Genomic DNA, 20,776 nt, shown 5'->3' on the forward strand with positions numbered 1-20,776 from the left:
TTAACACAAAATATCTACACTGAGAATATAGCTGAATTATTCCAGTATGGCTATGTTGGCCTAAAATGTTTAATTCGGTTTGAATTCTTGGCAATTTACACTTCAGATTGTAGGAAATTCAACTTTAGGCTAAAATACTCAAACAGTTGGTATATAATTTTTTTTAAAGGGTAGTTCAAACCTTTCGGGCGTTTACTAATGTTAGACTTCTAGATTGTATGCCCACTGTATGATTTGTAAAAGTTCTCCACGACAGTTAGAATACCCCTAGTTGTCTTCTCATGTGCTAACCCTTTTTACTGTTTGTACATTAAATCATGTGAAACATAATTGACCATCACAGTGTATATACATACATCTCTGAATTTCAAATGCAACTAATCATATAATTTACCCTAGGTTTACCTGTTTGCCCAGAGTTAACAAGAGAGCACATCCCTAGGACCAAAGACGTGGGGCATTTCCTTTCTGTTACGGGCACAGTGATTCGAACAAGTCTGGCGAAAGTTCTAGAGTATGAGCAGGACTTTATGTGTAACAAATGTAAACATGTTATTACAGTCAAAGCTGACTTTGAACAATATTACACATTTTCACCCCCTGCTGCGTGCACAAATGAAGAAGAAGGCTGCAACTCTTGTAAATTCACCTGCCTCTCAGATATATCCTCCCCAGCCAGCTGCAGAGACTACCAGGAGATCAAAATTCAGGAACAGGTGATTTCAAGGGTTGTTCTAAGTACATATTTGTGGGTGTATGATTCTTAGAAACACATAAGTGTCCAACATGCAGCTCGCGAGGGTTTTTAAAATTCTCTATTCTGTTTCATAATCCATAGTTTCTGGTTGCCACTAGGCTTGTGAGAGTTGTACAAAGTCTGTATATTTTTCAACCCAAATCCTAAATGTTTTTTGTTCCATTTGTTCATGTCACATTGATAAAATGGAGTCATAATGATTGATGTCAGTGCTGTTTGCTCTGACCTTACAATCATGTTTTATTGTTAGTGTTTGGTATGTGAATGGGGTGTTTGTTCCAGCTGTGCATGTGTTTTGGGAGTATTTGTGGAATACTTGGTAGTATAAATAAAATCTTATTGATGGAATTTTTTCTGTCATATGGTGGCAGTAACCTCTGGGTTTTGCTCCTCCCTGTGGACAAGACCTTTAACAAGCTATTTTAAAAGGATCCTCCCCCTTTAGGTATAAATACTGAGCCCGCAAAACCTACCCCAGTCTTCTTTCTTGTCCCGATAGGGATGGACAGGACTTTCGTCGTCTGGTGAGGCACACGGGATGTTGTCTGGGGAATCCGGTCCGAGAGCTGCCCTGGTGGTAAGCTGAGTGGCCCATGCTCCGTTGTCACACCGTTACGGAGTGTACAGAGGCTGTTGAATTTATGCCGAGAAGGTTTCCGGCAAAACGCTTCCGGGAGGCGGAGCTCGCTCTGAGCAAGCGCACAGCGGTGGAATGCACGCCCTGGTGGTGTTTGCGTTCCACCTAAGCTTCCGGGTGCGCAAAGACGCATGCGCAAACGGAAGCTTAAAGAAATACACACACACACAAAAAAAAAAACCCGCGAAATTTAAATTTAAAAGCTGTGCTGGTACCCACTGACAGCATGGATGCAGGTCAGAAGTGGTACGCCGTGTCACCTGCCCCCCCACACGGCTCAGAGGTATTTTGAGGTAAGATTAATAAAGAAATCTTTACTTTGAAATACTTTCTGAAGAAGATCTATATTCTAAGAGCCTCCATTTATTTTTTACAGATATGTCTAGTCCACCAGAGATGGATAAGGAAAAGCTAACCCCCACGCCTAGAAAGGCTACGGTGAAGTCCAAACATATTGTTTGTAGCGAATGTGCAACTCCTCTCCCAGACGGGTCTAGGAAGAAAATATGCAGTCAGTGTACTGCAAACTCTTTGGAAAGAGATAAGCAAAAGGATATGCAATCTTTCCTATCCTGGTTCCAGGAGAATTTGTCCCAGACCTTGGACACGATTAAAGAATCTAAAAGGGTAGAAGCCGGGGGCGGGGCCGGACCGCCAGCGGGATCAGACGTGCTCTGTCTGAGCTCCCGCTTTGGGAGACCGAAAACCGGCGCAAACTAGAGGCAAACTCTCCCTATCAACCGGCAACGGGGATCAAGCAGAGCCCCAGACCCTGGGGTACGAGGAGATACCCCTCAAGACCCTACCTGGGACCTACAGTAACCCGAAGTAGGCCCGAAGCGTGTTGGAGCTTGAGCCGGGAAGAGACGGCCGCTCTCCCGGGTCTCCAGCTGGGGGCCAGCCTCCTCCCCCCCCCCTCTGGACCGGGGGGGTCATCCCGGTCTACATCTCCTCCAGCAACTCCTATCATGCCAAGCCTGGCGGCACACAATAACCCTGCGGGTGAAAACTCAACGGCAGCACCCTCCCAAGATGGCCGCCGCACACCAGCCACATGAGCGAAGTACCCACGGACTGGAGCTTGCATACAGAAGGAACCATCCAGCGCCATCGGAGCACCACAGTAACCTGCTGCAGGGATAGATCAGCTCACTACACTGCGCTACACAAAGCGAGGTTGGTGGCGTATGTGTGGGGTCGGAAAAATTTATTTATGCGAGTGGAAAGCCTAAACACAACCGCAGGCCACACGTCTAAGATGGCGGCAGCCCTCACCGTGAAATCCCACACAGACAAAGCTGACTCAAATATCAGTGCAGCAAGCGGCTTCCATGAGCTGGGCAGCGTCCGAGCAGCTGAAACTGCAGAGGCTGGTGGCAACCAAACCACAAAAGCAATCAGGGGAGAATGCCCTACATCAAGAACCCTCACTCACTCCCCTAAATGTCAAGCACCGGCACACAGAAGGGAGCGGCGGACGTACGACACCAGAGCATACTGCTCCAGCCCCTAATAGCCTTCACCCACGGCGGAACGACCCAGCCACAAGGGATAAAGGCTTGAAGGGCACGGACTGACCCAGGGACTACCTCTATCAGGAAAGCATTATCAGCCCCTTACCTGGTCGCAACCACTCTGCCAGGCATTCCTGCGGCCCTCACCACCAAGGGTCACCTGCAGTAAAGCCCATCCTGATTCACTATGCTGTGACTTACAATCCCCTGGCATGTCTGATATAAAGCACCCAACAAGCTGGCGAAACATTTTCGTTATTCACTCTTATTGTTTCTTTTCTCTTTTTCTTGCTATAAGCATGTATAACCATTTCGGCATTATTGTTTATCCTGTTAAACTGCTATGAGACACATTCTCTACGCCTGCTCTTTGAGCCGGCTTTATAAGCGTGATCTTTAAACCTGTCTTATCATATACCTGAGCCATAAGCCTGTTTTCCTCTTAAGTATAACTTACTTCAACTAAACGTGAACATACATTGTTAACATCTAGATTTCTTTAACTTTAAAAATTGTGCTGTTTTTACGTATGCCATGATGATGTCTCTCCTTAATGTCATTATTGTACTTGCCCATGCTGTCATGGCTGTGCAAGCTCTTTTGTCATAATATGCACAACAAAAATAAAGAATTAAAAAAAAAAAAAAAAAAAAAAAAAAGGGTAGAAGCCCCCATTCAACAAAAGATTAATAAAAGAAAGAGAGTTTCTTCATCTGAATCATCTTCGGGAGAATGTTCTTCTTCTTTCGAATCAGCGGATTCAGGTTCCTCGTCGAGTGAACCAGTGGGGTTTCCCTCTGAGGCAATCCATAAATTTATTAAAGAAGTAAATCTGACAATCCTACCTCAGGGATCAGAAAATCCAAAGAAAGGCTTTTCTGTGCAACAGAGCCTAGTTGATTTTATATTTAGGGAATGGAAAAACCCGGAAAAACGTGCCTTTATTTCCAGACACTTCAAGGATGTCTTCAGGCTGGCTAGCGACGTTATGTGGGAAGATCTCCCAAAAGTTGATGTTCAGGTGGCACAGATTGCCAAGAGAACCACTATCCCTATAGGAGAAACTGCAGCATTAAAGAATCCTATGGATAAAAGAGCCGAAACCTCGTGTAGGCGGGCTTATCAGACAGCCGGCTTCCAATGCAAAGCCTTACTGGCAGGAGCAGCAGTAGCCAGAGCAAATGAAGTGTGGCTAAATTTAGTACAAGAAAATTTATCGTCTGGTCATGTTGATGATCTGAGTCACATGTTTCAGAACATGCATTTGGCGAATGAATTCCTTTTGGATATGTCGGTTGAGGTGCTGAAATTGGCCTCCAGGATCATGGGTTTGTCTTCTGTGGCAAGACGTGCCCTATGGTTGAGGTCTTGGTCGGCAGATACAGCGTCTAAGGCAGTCCTTTGTGAACTTCCTCTGGAAAAATCTAAATTATTCGGCGCTCCCTTAGAGGAAATCATAAGACAGATGTCTGAAACCAAGAAGGCACTTCCGCAAGATAGAAAGTTCTCCTGGAGACCGGGGTACAGAAATTACCAATCTAAGGGTAGGAGATCCTTTCAAGAGAGACCACATTTTTTTCAAAGAAAGGATAAAAGCCGGAAATTTGAAAGTAATGAGGTCAAAAGATCCTTCAGAGACAAGGGGAGACGTTTTTGACGCCAGAGGTGTGGGAGGACGGCTCCAATATTTTTTTCCGGTGTGGGAACAGACCACAGAGGATCCCTGGGTTCTAAAGATTATCCGAAAGGGACACAAGATTATTTTTCTGGAAAAACCAAGATCAAGGTTTCTACTATCAACTTACCAGTCTGCAAAAAAATCTCGAGCTCTAGATTATCAGACCAGGCTGCTTCTACACAAAGGGGTTATAGAAAGAGTTCCAAGAAAACAGGAATTTCGGGGAGTCTATTCAAGACTATTTCTGGTTCCAAAACCGGACAACTCGTTTCGGTCCTGAAGGTTTCTTCAGGACCATGGCTGGATCTTGAATCTAAAGAAATCAGTTTGTGTTCCAACAAGAGTTATAGAGTTTCTCGGCTTCGAGATCAATTCAGACTCCATGTCAATATTCCTTCCCAAACGAAAGAGGAAAAAGATCCGAAAAACGATTTCCAGCCTCCAAAGGATGAAAACTTGTTCCTTCAGAGAGGCCATGAGTGTGTTAGGTCTTCTTACGGCCACCTTTCCGGCGGTCAAATGGGCAAGATCAAAGGTCAGACCCTTACAGTGGAACATCCTGACTTCCTGGTCAAAAAAGGAGGAAGATCTGGACGAAATATTCCTGCTGTCCCCTCAGGTGAAGACGCAACTAGATTGGTGGGAAACCTCAGAGTGCCTTTTAAAAGGTTTATCCTTTCTACCAAAGGTCTGGCTAATGGTCACCACAGACGCTTCAAACTCAGGTTGGGGTGCCCACTTAGGCTCCACCATGTTCCAAGGAAAATGGTCTTCCAGGGAAGCAGAGGAATCGACAAATTTCAAAGAATTATTGGCGGTTCTGTATGCTCTTCATCCCCTCAGACCTTGGCTACTTCAAAGAGCGGTCAAGATACAGTCAGACAATCGCACGGTAGTCTCTTATATCAATCGACAGGGAGGAACCAGAGCAAGAAGGCTTTACAGTCTTTGTACAGAAGTTATGGAATGGGCCCAGAGAAATCTAGAAGACATCGCAGCGGTTTACATAAGAGGCAGCGACAATGTAATAGCCGACGATTTAAGCAGAAGGAAGTGGGACCAAAAGGAATGGTCTCTAAACCCAGACGTATTCAGAATCTTGACTGGGAAATTCGGAGTTCCAGAAGTAGATTTGATGGCAAGAGAATCAAACAAGAAGGTTTTCCACTTCGCCTCCCTATTCAGAACGGATCAACCCAATTGGATAGACGCTCTATCGATAAGGTGGGATTTTCAGCTGGCTTACATCTTCCCACCTCTGCCCCTGATCCCAAAGGTCCTCCTCAAGATACGAACGGACAAGGCGAGGATATTGGCGATAATCCCTTATTGGCCAAACAGAGTCTGGTTTGCGGCACTAAAGAAGATGACTATCAACTATTGGGAGCTTCCCATTTCAGTTCATCTCATTGTGAACAGGAACCTACCCTTGAAAGTACTGGAAATGTTCAGGTTGACGGCTTGGCTACTGCAAGGCTGATCCTTCGAAACAAGGGCTTGCAAGATGAGAGAATAACAGTCTTACTCCACGCCACTAGAAGATCAACTTCTAGGATATACTTCAGATTTTGGTCCAAGTTTCTTCACTGGGGTAGGGATCACCGGGTCTCGATATTGCAACCGTCAATAGATAACATTCTTCAGTTTTTGCAAGACGGCTTTGACGCAGGCCTGGGAGTCTCAACTCTCAAGGTTCAAATCTCAGCTTTGAATTTTTTTCTTATTAAGGATTGGGCAGCCAATGTTTTCGTCAGAAGATTTTTTAGGTCCATCAGCCTCAAGAGACCTCCTAAACGATCGGTGTTTCCGACGTGGGACTTATCCCTAGTCCTTCAGGCCCTTAGTACTAACCCGTTTGAACCTTTGGAGGAAGTTCCTTTAAAAATTTTATCTCTTAAGGTATTGTTTTTGGTAGCCATCACGTCAGCCAAAAGAGTGGGAGAACTTCACGCCCTATCCTCCTCAGATGAATTCACCATTTTTCATGAGGACAAAGTGGTTCTTTACCCGAGACCATCTTTTCTTCCGAAAGTTTTATCTTCAAAAAATGTTAATCAACCTATTATTTTACCTTCCTTTTTTAGTGCGCCCTCATCCCTTCAAGAACACAGATGGCAAAAGTTGGACGTCAGAAGAGCGTTATGTATATATTTAAACAGAACAAAGGAGTTCAGAGTTTCGGATCACCTGTTTGTTAATTTTCAGGGTCACCTAAAGGGCAAGGTAGCTTCCCGCGGTACCTTATCTCGTTGGCTCATTCAAGCTATCGATTTAGCGTATTCTTCCACAGGTCTTCAGTCTCCTGCTACAATCAAGGCCCATTCTACTCGAGCCATGGCTACCTCATGGGCAGAAAGAGCACTTGCATCTCCAGAAGTCATTTGCAAGGCGGCATGCTGGTCGTCCTTCAACACCTTTATCAAGCACTACCGGCTAGACATATTCTCTGCCTCTGAAGCTGCTTTTGGGCGTAAGGCGTTACAAGCCGTCGTGGCATAGGTCCCGCCCAGAGGGATTCTTGCTATATCCCAGAGGTTACTGCCACCATATGACAGAAAAAACAGAAATTTTTACTTACCGTAAATTCTTTTTTTCTTAATATGGTGGCAGTATTATTACCCTCCCTCTTTATTAAAGAATTTTTTGCATTTGATGTTTGCTTGGTCTGGTTTCTTTACTTGTCACGTACTGGGGTAGGTTTTGCGGGCTCAGTATTTATACCTAAAGGGGGAGGATCCTTTTAAAATAGCTTGTTAAAAGGTCTTGTCCACAGGGAGGAGCAAAACCCAGAGGTTACTGCCACCATATTAAGAAAAAAAGAATTTACGGTAAGTAAAAATTTCTGTTTTTCCTCTTCCATTTTAAAAAAATCAATATGGAAATAGGTTGTATAAAGAGTATATGAACATTGTGCAAACAACATCTGACATTTTATCTTCAATAATTAACAGAGCCTAGCAAGGACATGATAAGTTGCTGAGGGAAATTGGTACATTTGCACAGGAGATGATCCAGCACCTTTTTAATTTAGTGATTCTTTATTTTTGCAGTGCAGGATTAGGTATATAGGCTTGCATGAACATTGTAAAGGATTGACTGCAGTATAAAGCACAGTGATATGACATACAATATCAGGAAAAATTGCACTGTTTTTTATATATAAATGACATAGTGGATCAGTATGTGCCAACCGATTATCCAAACAGTATATTTAAAACTAAGCTAGTGTCTAGTGACAGCATAAATGTTAACGTGTGTTAGAGTGCCCACCAGGAGACTTATTCTTAATGTGTTAGTCAGCTTAGGTGATAGACAATAGTGAGACTCTAGGAGTGTGTACCCTCAATAGGAATTACATCTATGTCATAGACAGGCGATGTGTGTGCGGTTCAGCCTATTGATTTTAGTCATGAGATGGTCAGACCTTAATATATGTAAGCCACTGGGCGTCAAAACATATATACAATGCTGCCTTTTACTGCTAAATGTATGTACCAACATTTAACTTCCAAGAAATAACACATAGAGGAACACAAAGTTAAGTGGGTACATCTAGATTGAAGCGTATGTGAGCTAAGTGGAGTTGGTGAGGAGGGGGGAGCAGCAGTTGCTCGCAGGTAAATCCCATAGCGGTTATGCTGTACCTGGTGAGGAACAGGCCTTCAGCTTATACCCAAGAAAATGCAGTTCATTTGTGTAAAGGGTCTGCGAGGCAGCTATGCCAGGGGTGCGGTGCAGGGCATCACTCCAGGCCAGGTAGTAGGTAGGCATCTTCGTGCCACAGACTTTAGTGATCCTGGTGACCAAGTCCATTCCCCTAGGGGAGGAAAGGAAGGCCTTAATGGTGCGTCTTCGCTGGTGGTGGGCGGTCTTCCGTCTGTGTAGACGATGCAACAAGGTTTTGCTCCTGTTGGCCCTTGGCCCAGGCAGGCTAGTAGCGAGAAGTGTTGGTGTTTGTGGAAGGAAAGTGCCAGAGGGGGTCCAATCACCGCCTGGCTCCTGCTTGCACATTCTCTCTCCCGGGATTGAGCTGTAAGGCTGCTTGCCATTTTGCCAGGGAAGCCCAAAAGCAGTCAAAGATGACGTTGAGGCGCCTCAGGGAGTGTGCCACCAGATCAGGGAATGCGAGCCCACGTGAAGGACTCATGGCTGCCATCTTGTGGAGTTAAGCAGCACTGGGGTTTCAGCCGATGTAGCAGCAAGTGTTCAAGCTATTGTGTGTAGCAACCCAGTGGGGACTGGGAGAACCCACGCCGGCCCAGAGCGGGTGAAGAAATGGGTCTCTATGGTAAGCCTGGAGAAGCACAGCACTGTACAGCAGGGGGGAGCTGTTGCCTCACCCGCCTGATGGTTCCGTTAGGCCTAGCTGACACTGCCGCCAAGCAGAATGCCAGCCACAGAAGTGACCCAGGGTACCTTGGCTGGCACCAGGAACAGGTAAGTCTCATTCTGTATTGTTTGGTCAGGCTGGTGAACGATAATTGAGTGGATAGCCCCGACCCCTGTTTAGTTTTTAGGAAACCTGGCAATAATTTGAATAATAATTGCGTAATGATTCTTTTAAATATGTTTGTATTGATAGAGAAGCAATTTGTATTGATGGGGTAGTTTTGGTGAGGTTACCTGCAGGTATAATCTATCTGCCATGTATAGTGTTAAAAGTTCAGCATAGCAACCAAAATCAGAGATGTTTGTTTGAAACATCTCCTGAGGCATAGGTATAAGGTATTAAAGTGAATTGGTGAGCAAAAAAAACATCTACAGCAAAACCTCCCTTATAAGTGGTATATATGTTACAGGTGCAGTATTTTTGAGCTGTCAAATCATCAAGTTTCTTAAAATGGCACAGTGCAAATTTGTAAAATGACAATAATACTCTCGAGATGCTGTGAGATGAGATCAAATTATGCATCAACACTTTAACAATTCACTGGAGAGCAGTCTCACTGCAGTACTGGAAAGAAGTTCCAATACAAAAAAATATCTAAAAACAATTTCTAGAAGCTTGTTTCACTTACTTAAAATTCCTTAAAAAAGAGGCTTTGGTTTTAAATGAAGCCCAAAGTGCTGCTCAGTAAACTCAGATTTTGACCCTGTTGTGTTTTTTTTTTATAATACTTTATTTAAAAGGGAATGTCACAAATATGAAAAAAGTAACACATCAATGTCAGAAAACAAAGAAAACCACACATTCCACCTGGTGTAGGTTGGGTAACCAACTAACCATCATCCATCTTGGTAGAGCCCGTTCTGACAAAACAAGGCATAAACACAAGTTTTCCTGGGCAAAAGTGCTAAATAAGGGTAAAAAAACATGAAAACCAATAAATTGTCTCTCAAAATGTAGCACTTTTGCATCTAGAATAACTGTTTTGCCTATTATATGCTTATCTTGTTACCTTTTATCAACAAGTATATAGTGTATAGCATACCAACAACATACGATTCCTGTGGACATGTCCATTCTACAGATACATCCAGCATTAAAAGGTTTGCTTTAGCAGACATTTCACAAGCACACAACCTTTTCCCAAGGACTGTACAGTGTACATTTTTCACTGTATTCGTTTTTATGAAAAGCTTAATTTTCCCATACATATTGTCTTGAGAACCAGGAAGCAAGGCACAAAAGAAAATCTGATTTATTATTGCTAGTTTGGCATTTATAGTATACTATAGCTTCCGCTGCATGGATCTTTCATTTGAATAATTCTAGAAACTTGATCTGGAACCAAGAAAAACATAAAAAAATATACATGTGCTTTTGTGTAGGTTCAGAGATTGTCAGTTGGGAGCATCCCCCGATCAATGACTGTGGTTTTGGAAGATGACCTGGTAGACAGCTGTAAGTCCGGTAAGACAATGCACCCAGCCTTATTAAAAGTGTCAGCAATGAGTTGATAAAAATGGATTTTGCAAACACTCTCAGTACATATAAAAAAAGCTTAATATTCCTGTTAAGCATAGCTACTTCAAAAAGCCCTATAGTTTACAGAAAGGCTGCAAAAAAGAAAATTGAAGGAATAAAAAGAACTCTTTGAGGTCCAATTTGTTTTCTGGCAGAAGACTATAGCTGCAACTGAGATTCTTCTCACTGGACAAAGTTCCATAGTCCTGGATAAACTAATACTAACCCCATAATCTTTTATACAGTATAGTTTCCAGTCCCATTAAAAATACAAATGTTCCATGGCTTCATAAATAGTCTGTAAATTCTCTTGATGTTCTTTGCACCATAACAAACTGTTTTTCATTCATAAGCTGCTTCTTCTGGAGCCACACTGATAGTTTAGGCATTACACCTCTGCATCATCAAGTGCAAACCCGCCCATTCACGGATCAGAGCGACAAAAACGAGTTGTTGTTTTTTGTTTGTTTGTTTGTTTTTTTTCTTTGATTCTGTTCGGGTACTAGATTAATACTTCTATCCAAATCTTGTTACAGGTGATGATGTAACAGTGTATGGCGTGGTTATGCAGCGATGGAAACCTCTTGTTGTGGATTCAAGATGTGATTTGGAAATAGTCCTGAAGGCCAATTATATTGCAGTTAATAATGAGCAACCTTGTGGTGTGGTCATAAATGAAGAGGTCCGCAAGGAGTATGATGAGTTCTGGGAGACATTTAAAAATAATCCTTTAGCAGGTAACTTATTGTGACTGGCTATAGCATAAGAATACAATGTATGATAAAAATGTTTATCTGTAATCCATTTCTCATTCAATTTAATTCTCCATAAGTACTATATGCTAGTCAAAATTGGGCTGATAAATCTACCATACATCTCTCAAATGGATGGCACGTCACAAAGATTGTCATTGTGAGACTTGCCATGCTGCTAAACAAATAGACTCCTAACACTGCAGGGCAGGCAAAGCGCCGCCCATACTGAATTATGTTTCTGACTTTCTGTGAAAGAGAAAATTGCCGTTGTCTCCTGGATGTAAATATGCCAGTGATTAGCCCCCAAATCTAAGTGGGGACCTTAAACAGATCTTGCCCGAGTGTCATTATAGCTGCTTGTAGCACCACTGGAATACTGTGTTTGCAAGTAATGTTCTCCACACAAGTGGAGGCCATTATGCAAACGTATAGAGATGATAACAAGGGTTCAGTTGATCGCTAAGTGCTCATAGAACAGCAGCAGAGGCTGAAATAAACTGTAAAATGGTTCTTTTAGTAGACCACACAGAGGACTTCCACAATAGTTTGTTTGTTGAGTTTCTGGAGACTCTTTCCCCACCCCCCTTTTTCGTCTTCTTTTCATACTAGAACTATAACTGATATTGTAGCAGTGCTAGAAAAGAGATGCATTGTAGAACAGATATACAGGGTTTGCCTGGTTCTTGCTGTGTTTAGGTCATAACCCAAATATACAAAGATTGCTTTATTGCAATGTAATTGGATTTTTATCCCAAATAGCCACATGATCTCTATTGAACAGGTAAATAAATGATATTTTTTTAAGCTTTGCTGTGTCTTAAATTTCCAGACAGAAAGTGTCTTGAGCTTTGCTAGGTGGTGATGGCTCTGTTCACACACGTATGTGCTGGCAGTGAAGCCTGCATGTTGGCATCATATGTTATGTGAGGAGCATTATTTCTTAAAGTTCTTAAGTTAAAAATTGGGCAGAATGTGGGAATGAAAGGTGTGGAATTTTCCATAAAAATGTTAGTATGTAGTAAATGGTTATATCATTTATCTGTAGTTTAAAGGGAATTATAAAAAATAGAAGCACAAACTTGTCATGACAAGGTCACTTTAACTTCTATAGCAGTTCTAAAAGGTAGATATAAATAAACAAATCAGAAACAGAATCTGGGTTTTTGTATAAGCTGGAAGAGAATTATTGAAGAAGGAAAACAAAGTCATTTGTAATATGATTGAGCATTGTGAGGATGTGCTGCAGGAAAATAGTAGTCATATGTGATTGGCATTCATTTAATGGTGGTGTTCTGTGGAAAGCCAAATATTACTGGTAAAGAAATGAAAAATATACATTAATATGTTGCATTCTAAAGTAGTGATCATAAAGTGGACACGTCATTTGATCTGACAGGTGTAGTTTGAAACCAATTGACTACTTATCATGGGATGTCACCAGTAGACTCCTGGCACCAGGACTCAACATTTCAAATATTGTCCCCAGCAAGTAAAAATTCACCCCTGGCAAGTATGCCATGGACTCTCCAGACTTGCAGTGGCGACTAACCTTTGAGGCCTGACTAGTGGTGTGGGACTTTGTTTTAAGTCCAGCCTGACACCATAACTACTACAATACACTGTAATAGTTATGGTTAATACTTTGCTCTTTGAAGGTGGCAGAAAAACTTTTTTGCCTACCATTATTTCTGGAACATGCTTGCCTTGTGTGTTTACCTTATGGTTTTTATAGTATCTTTCAGTGAGTCCAAAGTGTGAAATAAAAACAAATATAAATTGTGATACCAGATAAAATTCAGTTGGTCAATGTATTGTGCTCATTCTATTTATACCCTATATCCTTACTTAGTGATTTTATGTTCTTCTTGGCATTGAGCTGCATGTAGGTGCCAGGCATTTCCTGACTTTGTATTCATCCAAATCATACATTCCTGTGACATATGTATATGAATCTATGGTGTCTCCTTCTCTTTCTTGCTACATATATTAACTTCATATAGACCTGTAACATTCTGTCTTAATACAAATATGATCTTTAACATCCATAACCCAGCCTGGAATGTCACACTCATTTAGAGAGGGGGCTGTACAGAGCTGCTCATATCTGTTTACAATTTGCAGTGCTTTCCATTTTTGAATAATGTATAAATGATTGAGATGCTAGCGTAGAATGTCATAGTATGCCATTGGTGTTTACGTTGTTAAAAGGACACTCCACAACACAAATATAAAAAAGCACTGTTTAGTAGATATACCCCAAATGAAAACATGCATGCATTTTATCTAAAAACAGCATGCAAAAGCTGCAGGTTTCTTTTCTGAAGTCTTTGCAAGCTCTCCCCACCCAGACTTTCTGTCCAATCCAATGTCTATCCAATCAGACATTCCAATGCAGCTCAGTGAGAGGTCTTTACCTTTAACCCCTTAAGGACCAAACTTCTGGAATAAAAGGGAATCATGACATGTCACACATGGCATGTGTCCTTAAGGGGTTAATAAACCTATTCCCACATAAAACACCTCAGTGAGCTATTGTGCTTTAGGGATCTGGAGTGTCTTTTTAAGCGGTTACCTTTGTGTATTACTATGCAGGGAATTATATATTGAAATTCATTTCATTTTTGTTTCTCATAGGAAGAAATGAGATTTTGGCTAGTCTGTGCCCTCAAGTTTTTGGCATGTTTGTGGTGAAGCTAGCTGTGAGCATGGTATTGGCTGGTGGTGTACAGAGGATTGATCCGGCAGGCACCAAAGTAAGAGGTAGGTATGTGCTAAACTAAGTTATCAGAGAAAAAAAAAAAATATATATATATATATACAATAAACAATACACAAGATCCAGCGCACTCTCCTATCCACTAAACAGCAACTTCAATGTTGACAGATTTTATTAGTTTGTAAAAGTTTTTTTTAAAAACACCTAATCTAGGCAAAAAAATGGGGATTTAGTTACATTATATGATCATACATTGCATAAGCCTGCCACAACGTCAATGTACCCCATCTTTGGCAGGTCCTACTCTCACAGTCTAATGTCTGCTCTTATGAGATTAACCACTTACTTGGGAAAAAATTCCATCTGAGGCTCTCTGCAGTACAAGGCTAAATAGGGACCTGAGATGAGGCACCTGTAACAGGGAGGGGTGCAAAACCAAGGAGTTGGCTAGACTCCCAAATATATATAGGAAACATGGGGGGATGGTTGCACTCACCTAAACATGCTTAAATGGGGTGCTGCTGGGGGCCATATTATACAATAAACAATACACAAGATCCAGCGCACTCTCCTATCCACTAAACAGCAACTTCAATGTTGACAGATTTTATTAGTTTGTAAAAGTTTTTTTAAAAACACCTAATCTAGGCAAAAAAATGGGGATTTAGTTACATTATATGATCATACATTGCATAAGCCTGCCACAACGTCAATGTACCCCATCTTTGGCAGGTCCTACTCTCACAGTCTAATGTCTGCTCTTATGAGATTAACCACTTACTTGGGAAAAAATTCCATCTGAGGCTCTCTGCAGTACAAGGCTAAATAGGGACCTGAGATGAGGCACCTGTAACAGGGAGGGGTGCAAAACCAAGGAGTTGGCTAGACTCCCAAATATATATGGCAGGCTTATGCAATGTATGATCATATAATGTAACTAAATCCCCATTTTTTTGCCTAGATTAGGTGTTTTTAAAAAAAACTTTTACAAACTAATAAAATCTGTCAACATTGAAGTTGCTGTTTAGTGGATAGGAGAGTGCGCTGGATCTTGTGTATTGTTTATTGTATAATATGGCCCCCAGCAGCACCCCATTTAAGCATGTTTAGGTGAGTGCAACCATCCCCCCATGTTTCCTATATATATATATATATATATATATATATAGATATATAGATATATATATATATATATATATATATAGATATATAGATGTATATGAAGCTGACATGTGCATGCCCAAATAATTGTTGGATATTTCAAATTTACATTTTATTTACATTGTATGCTAGAACAGCCTAGTATTTAGTATTAGGAAAAGCTATTTCATGAATTTGTAGCTATGTTTTGTACCTGGTTGTTATACAGGCTGCTATATACAAATTCTATTTAGGCAGATAGACTTGCCCCATAATTAATAAAATAGCATGGGTCAATATGGTAACATGTGTGGTATGATTCACCCCTTACTGAAAGTCTAGGACCACTTTCCTTTTGTTTTTCATTCTGTACACGGGAATTATTCTCTTCTATCTTATATTAAAGGCATATTCAATTGGAATAAATAATTAAAAATCACTATTTGGTTGATATACGTTCACTTAAAACATGCATGCATTTAATTCTGCATATTTTCTTTGGAGTGTATATGAAAATAGCATGCAATAGCTTCAGGCCTACTGTCTGTAGCCTTTGCAAACCCTCCCATCTTCACTGGCACAGATTATTAGTCTGTGCTGGAGATGCGTGGGCACTTGCATTTCTATGCTTCTCAATAAGCTGTAGTATTGCTCATCGAGAAAGGCGAAGACAGGCGCTCCTAAGCACATTTCTCCTGCGGCTTCCGTTACTCTGTGGAGGTAACCTACTTGGCTGTCTCACAGCAAGCGAGGTGTTTCTGTTTACTATTGTAAAAATAAAGATTTCTACTGAAACCGGCACTTTTATAAACCGTGACAAAAATATGACGGACTCCTTTCATGTGTAATTTGTTTAATGCTCTTTAAGCTTTTATTTATTTTTTAAGTTTGTAACGCATTCTGAAAACCTTCACCCAGTAATAAACCTTCTGAAGTCATTTGTGTCATTTGGGTGCACACCTCAAATTGGGAACATGTCTTTTGCGATTGTTGTCACAGGACTGTTAGTTTTTGGGGAAAAATAAGCTATTCTTTTATTCTCAAGAAATTGTTCTGTATATTTTTATAAATGCACTAATTAATAGCCTTTCCTCTATAAATAATTGTGTGTTTTTATACACCACTTGGTAAACAGTACATTAGCGTACATGCAATGTAGTTTGTATTATGTTAGTAACATATCACTTTTCTTCTTTAAAGGAGAATCTCATCTTTTACTAGTGGGAGATCCTGGTACGGGAAAATCTCAGTTTCTGAAGTATGCGGTTAAGATCACTCCAAGATCAGTGCTTACTGCAGGCATTGGATCCACCAGTGCAGGTATGCCTTAACATTACTTTCTGATTCTGATTTGGTTGAAATCAGTCATCTGTCCTTTTTCTGTCTGCTAGCATCACATATAGGCGCTTAAAATAAGTTACATACCTTTTGTTCTGTTCATTAACTGACATCAACAATACACTTCCTTATGTCTGTGAGTGTTGACATTTAAGATTACCTAGACCACATCAGATGAAAAAAGGAAAATATAATCAAAGGAAAGAAATCATACTACATACTAGGGACATGTGGAGCATGCATGTACAATATACTGTATAATGTGTGTATTGCAGAGTCTATAGTCCATAAGTACATGGTATCAAATATAATGGTATTAGTTCTTAACCACTAGGCTGGTATCCAAATATTAAAAAAAGAAAAAATTTTTTTTTTTAGCAATGCTGTATTGCCCATTGTATTATTGCTGTTTGTGTTTGTGGCCGTGTGTAGAGTGTACTAAAGATTTTTCACTTAGAGATAGAGGACAGCACTTACATATTGTAATAGTGTGTTCGGTGCTGCAGTGTTGTGTAGCATACATGTGTAAAGTGCATCTGACTTCCAAGAATGACCATGTCTGTTTCAGGCAGGTGTGAAAAAAAAATAAAGTCTACACATTGCATTGGTCAGTAAAAATAGCAAATGTATGACAGTTATATTATCGTAGGCAGCTTATTTCACACTAGTGTGCAGCAGCCATGTCTGTTGTCTTTTTTTTTTAATTTAATTTTTTTTATTTTATGTAGACAGTTAGCCCAATGATCATCCTATCACTGCAGTCCAGGTTATATTGACATGATAATAGTAATGCGTAAGTGTAAGCACTGCCGTAGGGACAGTCTATGGAGCCATGAATTTTGTTAACCCACTCCAAAATGTTTTGACAGACAGACAGACTCCCAGATAGTAAGCATGTTTCAGCAGGGCCTTTTTTACCTCTCAAGTATCCCCTTTCCATTATTGTAAAGCTCTGCGGAACATGTTGGTGCTATATAAATTACAATGAAAATTATGCGAATATTCGCCTGTAGCCTCCTGGAACATAACTGCTACATCTAGTGGTTAAATTGCTTTGACGGGTCATTTAAAATAACAGTACCATGTGTTTAATATCTTCACATTATTGAAGTAGTTATGGGGGCAAGAGAGGCAGTCCGATGTCTTGCATTCATGAGTTAAACTGTCACCATTTCTCCTCAGCTGACACTCTATGTCACTAGCCACCCAGTTATACCTTCCTCATACTGCTGCAGCAGAGAAGAGTAAAGCTGTGAGTGATACGTGTATCGGGTGTCAGGAGACCAGCCGAAGGTAAAATGGTGCCTTGACGCTTCTTACAACCGCATAACAACTTCAATGAGCTGAAGTTATCATTTGTTTGGGAATAAATAGAATGACAGCCAGTACCAATTTCATAGCAAAAACTATTTTGCTGCAATAGGCGGGAGAAAAATTACTACCTAAGCACTCCTTTGCTGTTTAGCACTGCTGCTTGGCTGGATGCTGTCAACAAGCAGCTTTAGTTTAATAAGTAGGCAGTCTGCAGTGAGTGTAAAAAAATGTTTATCTGCTAAAATGCCCTTTTGTTTTGGAATGAGTAAGCTATATTTTAAAGGGACCCTATAGCCACCAGAAACATTACAGCTTAATGGTTCTGGTGATTGCAGCCTGTCCCAGTTAGCTAATCATTGTTAACACAGCCAGTTCTGAAAAAAGACCTTGTCTAGATATGCACACTCTGCATTTAGATGCTGAATGCTTCCCAAAAACTTTAATTTACTCAATGCATCTCTATAATGATGCATTTGCTGCGAATGTGCACTTGCCTCCCAATGATTCTCTATAGGGAAGCATTGGATTGGATGTGATCAATAGGATTGATGATCTCAGCTGGAGATGTGGTTCAGCAGCATGCTGCAGTTTATAAGGTAAGTAAATCTTATTTTTTTTTTTTTTTTTTAATGCACCCAGACGGCGAGCATAATCTAAATAGTGAGTAGAACACAGTAGCATTACGAATAAATACTTCCTAACTCTAGGAAGAGTCCTAACTCCTAACTCTATAGTGTTCCTTTAACTGTTTTTTCTATTTTAGAAGCATTGCAAAGCAGTCAAAATGTGTACACTGTCCTTACCTGTGACCTCTCTGCCTCCCTTGTGTGGTCCAATTAAATGTCTCTCGTATAGAATCATTTGATTGGCCACTTTTACAGGCTGAGAGCCATGCTCTGAGCTTATGAGTGGAGGGAGTAATGTGATGGACAGGGGAAAGATGGCATAAGTTACAAAATAACAACTGAAAGTAGTGCACAGAGGGAGGGGAGATCAAGCTTCCCCTAAAAGGCATGCCCCCAGCGATCAGAGTTCCAGGCTGCCTAAGTCACATGTGCCAATCGGCCCCCAGCAACAGTGCAACGGAAATTAGACAAATGTATTACTTTTACCTATGTTGCATTTGAAGCTGTATAGCAGCCCAGTCTTTAATATTTTTATTTTTTTTATTATTGGTCGCATAACCTGGCCAGAATAAGTTTTAATATAATTTTTTTTTTTTAGTTTTTCACACAGACACAAAAAGTTACAAAAAAGGAAAAAAGGTGGGAGAATAATTAGAGTATCTCTGGGCTAAAGGGGTAGGGCATGAACCCAATTAGTGAGTAAACGTTAGAGGAGTGAGAACTTTTGTAGCCCAAATGAAAATAGTTGGGTGATAAAACATGACATAACATTATAGTATAATCACTAGGTGGCAGTAGACTGTAATCACACAAGAAATAATGTAATAATTGAACACAATGATAGTAAGTGATCTATTAACAATATGTACAGTGCTAAAAAAAGCAAACGGAAAAAATGTGCTAGTAGCAACACCTGTGGGTAATACGTGTCCTGTAAGGATTAAAGTACCACTATAGTGCCAGGAAAACATACTCGTTTTCCTGGCTCTATAGGGTCCCCCTCACCCTCTGGGCCCCCTCCCGCCGGGCTCTAGAGGGAGGAAGGAGTTAAATTCCTACCTTTTTCCAGCGCCGGGCTCTTCTGACGTCATCCCTCTTCTGACGTCATCGGCTGAATGCGCATGCGCGGCAAGAGCCACGCGCGCATTCAGCCAGTCTCATAGGAAAGCATTCTCAATGAAAATCACAGTGAGAAGCGCGGAAGCGCCTCTAGCGGCTGTCAATGAGACAGCCACTAGAGGCTGGATTAACCCATTTGTAAACATAGCAGTTTCTCTGAAACTGCTATGTTTACAGCAAGCAGGGTTAATCCTAGATGGGCCTGGCATCCAGACCACTTCATTGAGCTGAAGTGGTCTGGGTGCCCATAGTGGTCCTTTAAGGTATAATTTGTCACTAATGTCAATAGTATACCACGTAATATCACACTAGCTATATTGTGCCAGGGGAAACCCTCGGCTAAACAGTGCTCAGTCTCTGGATAACAGCTTCTGGGATATGTAGAGAAAAGTCCAAAGGAGGACTAATAGTGCAAAATAACCAGTAAAAGACAAATACTATATCGCTAGCAAAGGTAATGGTGATATGAATAGTACCGGTAAACTGTAAATTCTGTTGTCTGATCTGTGCCTTCATGGGAACCTGTGCTAGAGTCTATAGGACTAATGCTTGCTATCTCTGATCTGCAGCCCTGATTACCATCATCATACCTAGATGCTTGAGATAAAGTAATACTTCTTGTTGTCTTGGCTAATCTTGTGCCTTCGAGGGCACCTGTATTTACCAAAGGTAAACAAAATCTAGCTGTCACTGGTTAAGCAGTATGCGAGTACATAAGGTAGAGGAATAGGTAATAAATAATGCTGCTTGTAATGTTAGCTGATCTGTGCCTTCAAGGGCACCTATAATCAACGAACGTAATTGCTTTCTAGCTATCACGTATAGATCAATACACTGGGGTCAGGCTGTGTCTGAAGAATACAGTGAGCGGAGGTCTACTACATGTGCTAGTTTCACGCTGGGATGTGACAAAATGTTTGTAAAGCGTCTGCAGATTGACCCAGGGGCTACATTTATCACTTGTAGTCAAGACATTTTTTTACATCCCGTGTACAGCACGTGTAGCAATCCCCTTTAGTCCTGAAATGAAAAAAATGAGGACATCCAGCATCAGTGAAATCTCCATAGAAAATCATTGATTCAGTGCTTACCTATGAGGAGGGCCTAACGCACTCGCCATGCATGCACATTAGGTCCCCCAGTCGGATGACTTTAGAGGAGGCGGAGGGCCGACCTAGCATCAAGAGACGTCGGCGCTGGAATCGGGTAATTGATTAAAGGGTTTTTATCCCTTTCTGTGCTGGGGGCGAGGGGGGAGCCACGAGGGATGGGTT

At 41.1% G+C, this 20,776-nt stretch overlaps 1 protein-coding gene across 3 annotated transcripts in view; it reads left to right on the forward strand.

Moving 5' to 3' along the window:
* MCM9 (minichromosome maintenance 9 homologous recombination repair factor) overlaps positions 1–20,776 on the forward strand; it is a 99,527-nt gene that overhangs the window by 12,273 nt on the left and 66,478 nt on the right. For 2 of the 3 annotated variants that reach the window (XR_010086619.1, XM_063443468.1), the window contains exons 3-7: positions 400–716; positions 10,359–10,440; positions 11,031–11,231; positions 13,884–14,009; positions 16,306–16,425. Coding sequence is in view for 2 of the 3 variants with exons in the window: in XM_063443468.1 (XP_063299538.1) it covers positions 400–716; positions 10,359–10,440; positions 11,031–11,231; positions 13,884–14,009; positions 16,306–16,425 (846 nt within the window). In the remaining variant the exon portion in view is untranslated. Of the gene's footprint in view, positions 1–399; positions 717–10,358; positions 10,441–11,030; positions 11,232–13,883; positions 14,010–16,305; positions 16,426–20,776 lie in introns of those variants that run through there. The other variant, XM_063443469.1, reaches the window with a different exon arrangement.

The sequence above is a fragment of the Pelobates fuscus genome, chromosome 2 (assembly GCF_036172605.1).
Source record: "Pelobates fuscus isolate aPelFus1 chromosome 2, aPelFus1.pri, whole genome shotgun sequence".
NCBI lineage: Eukaryota > Metazoa > Chordata > Amphibia > Anura > Pelobatidae > Pelobates > Pelobates fuscus.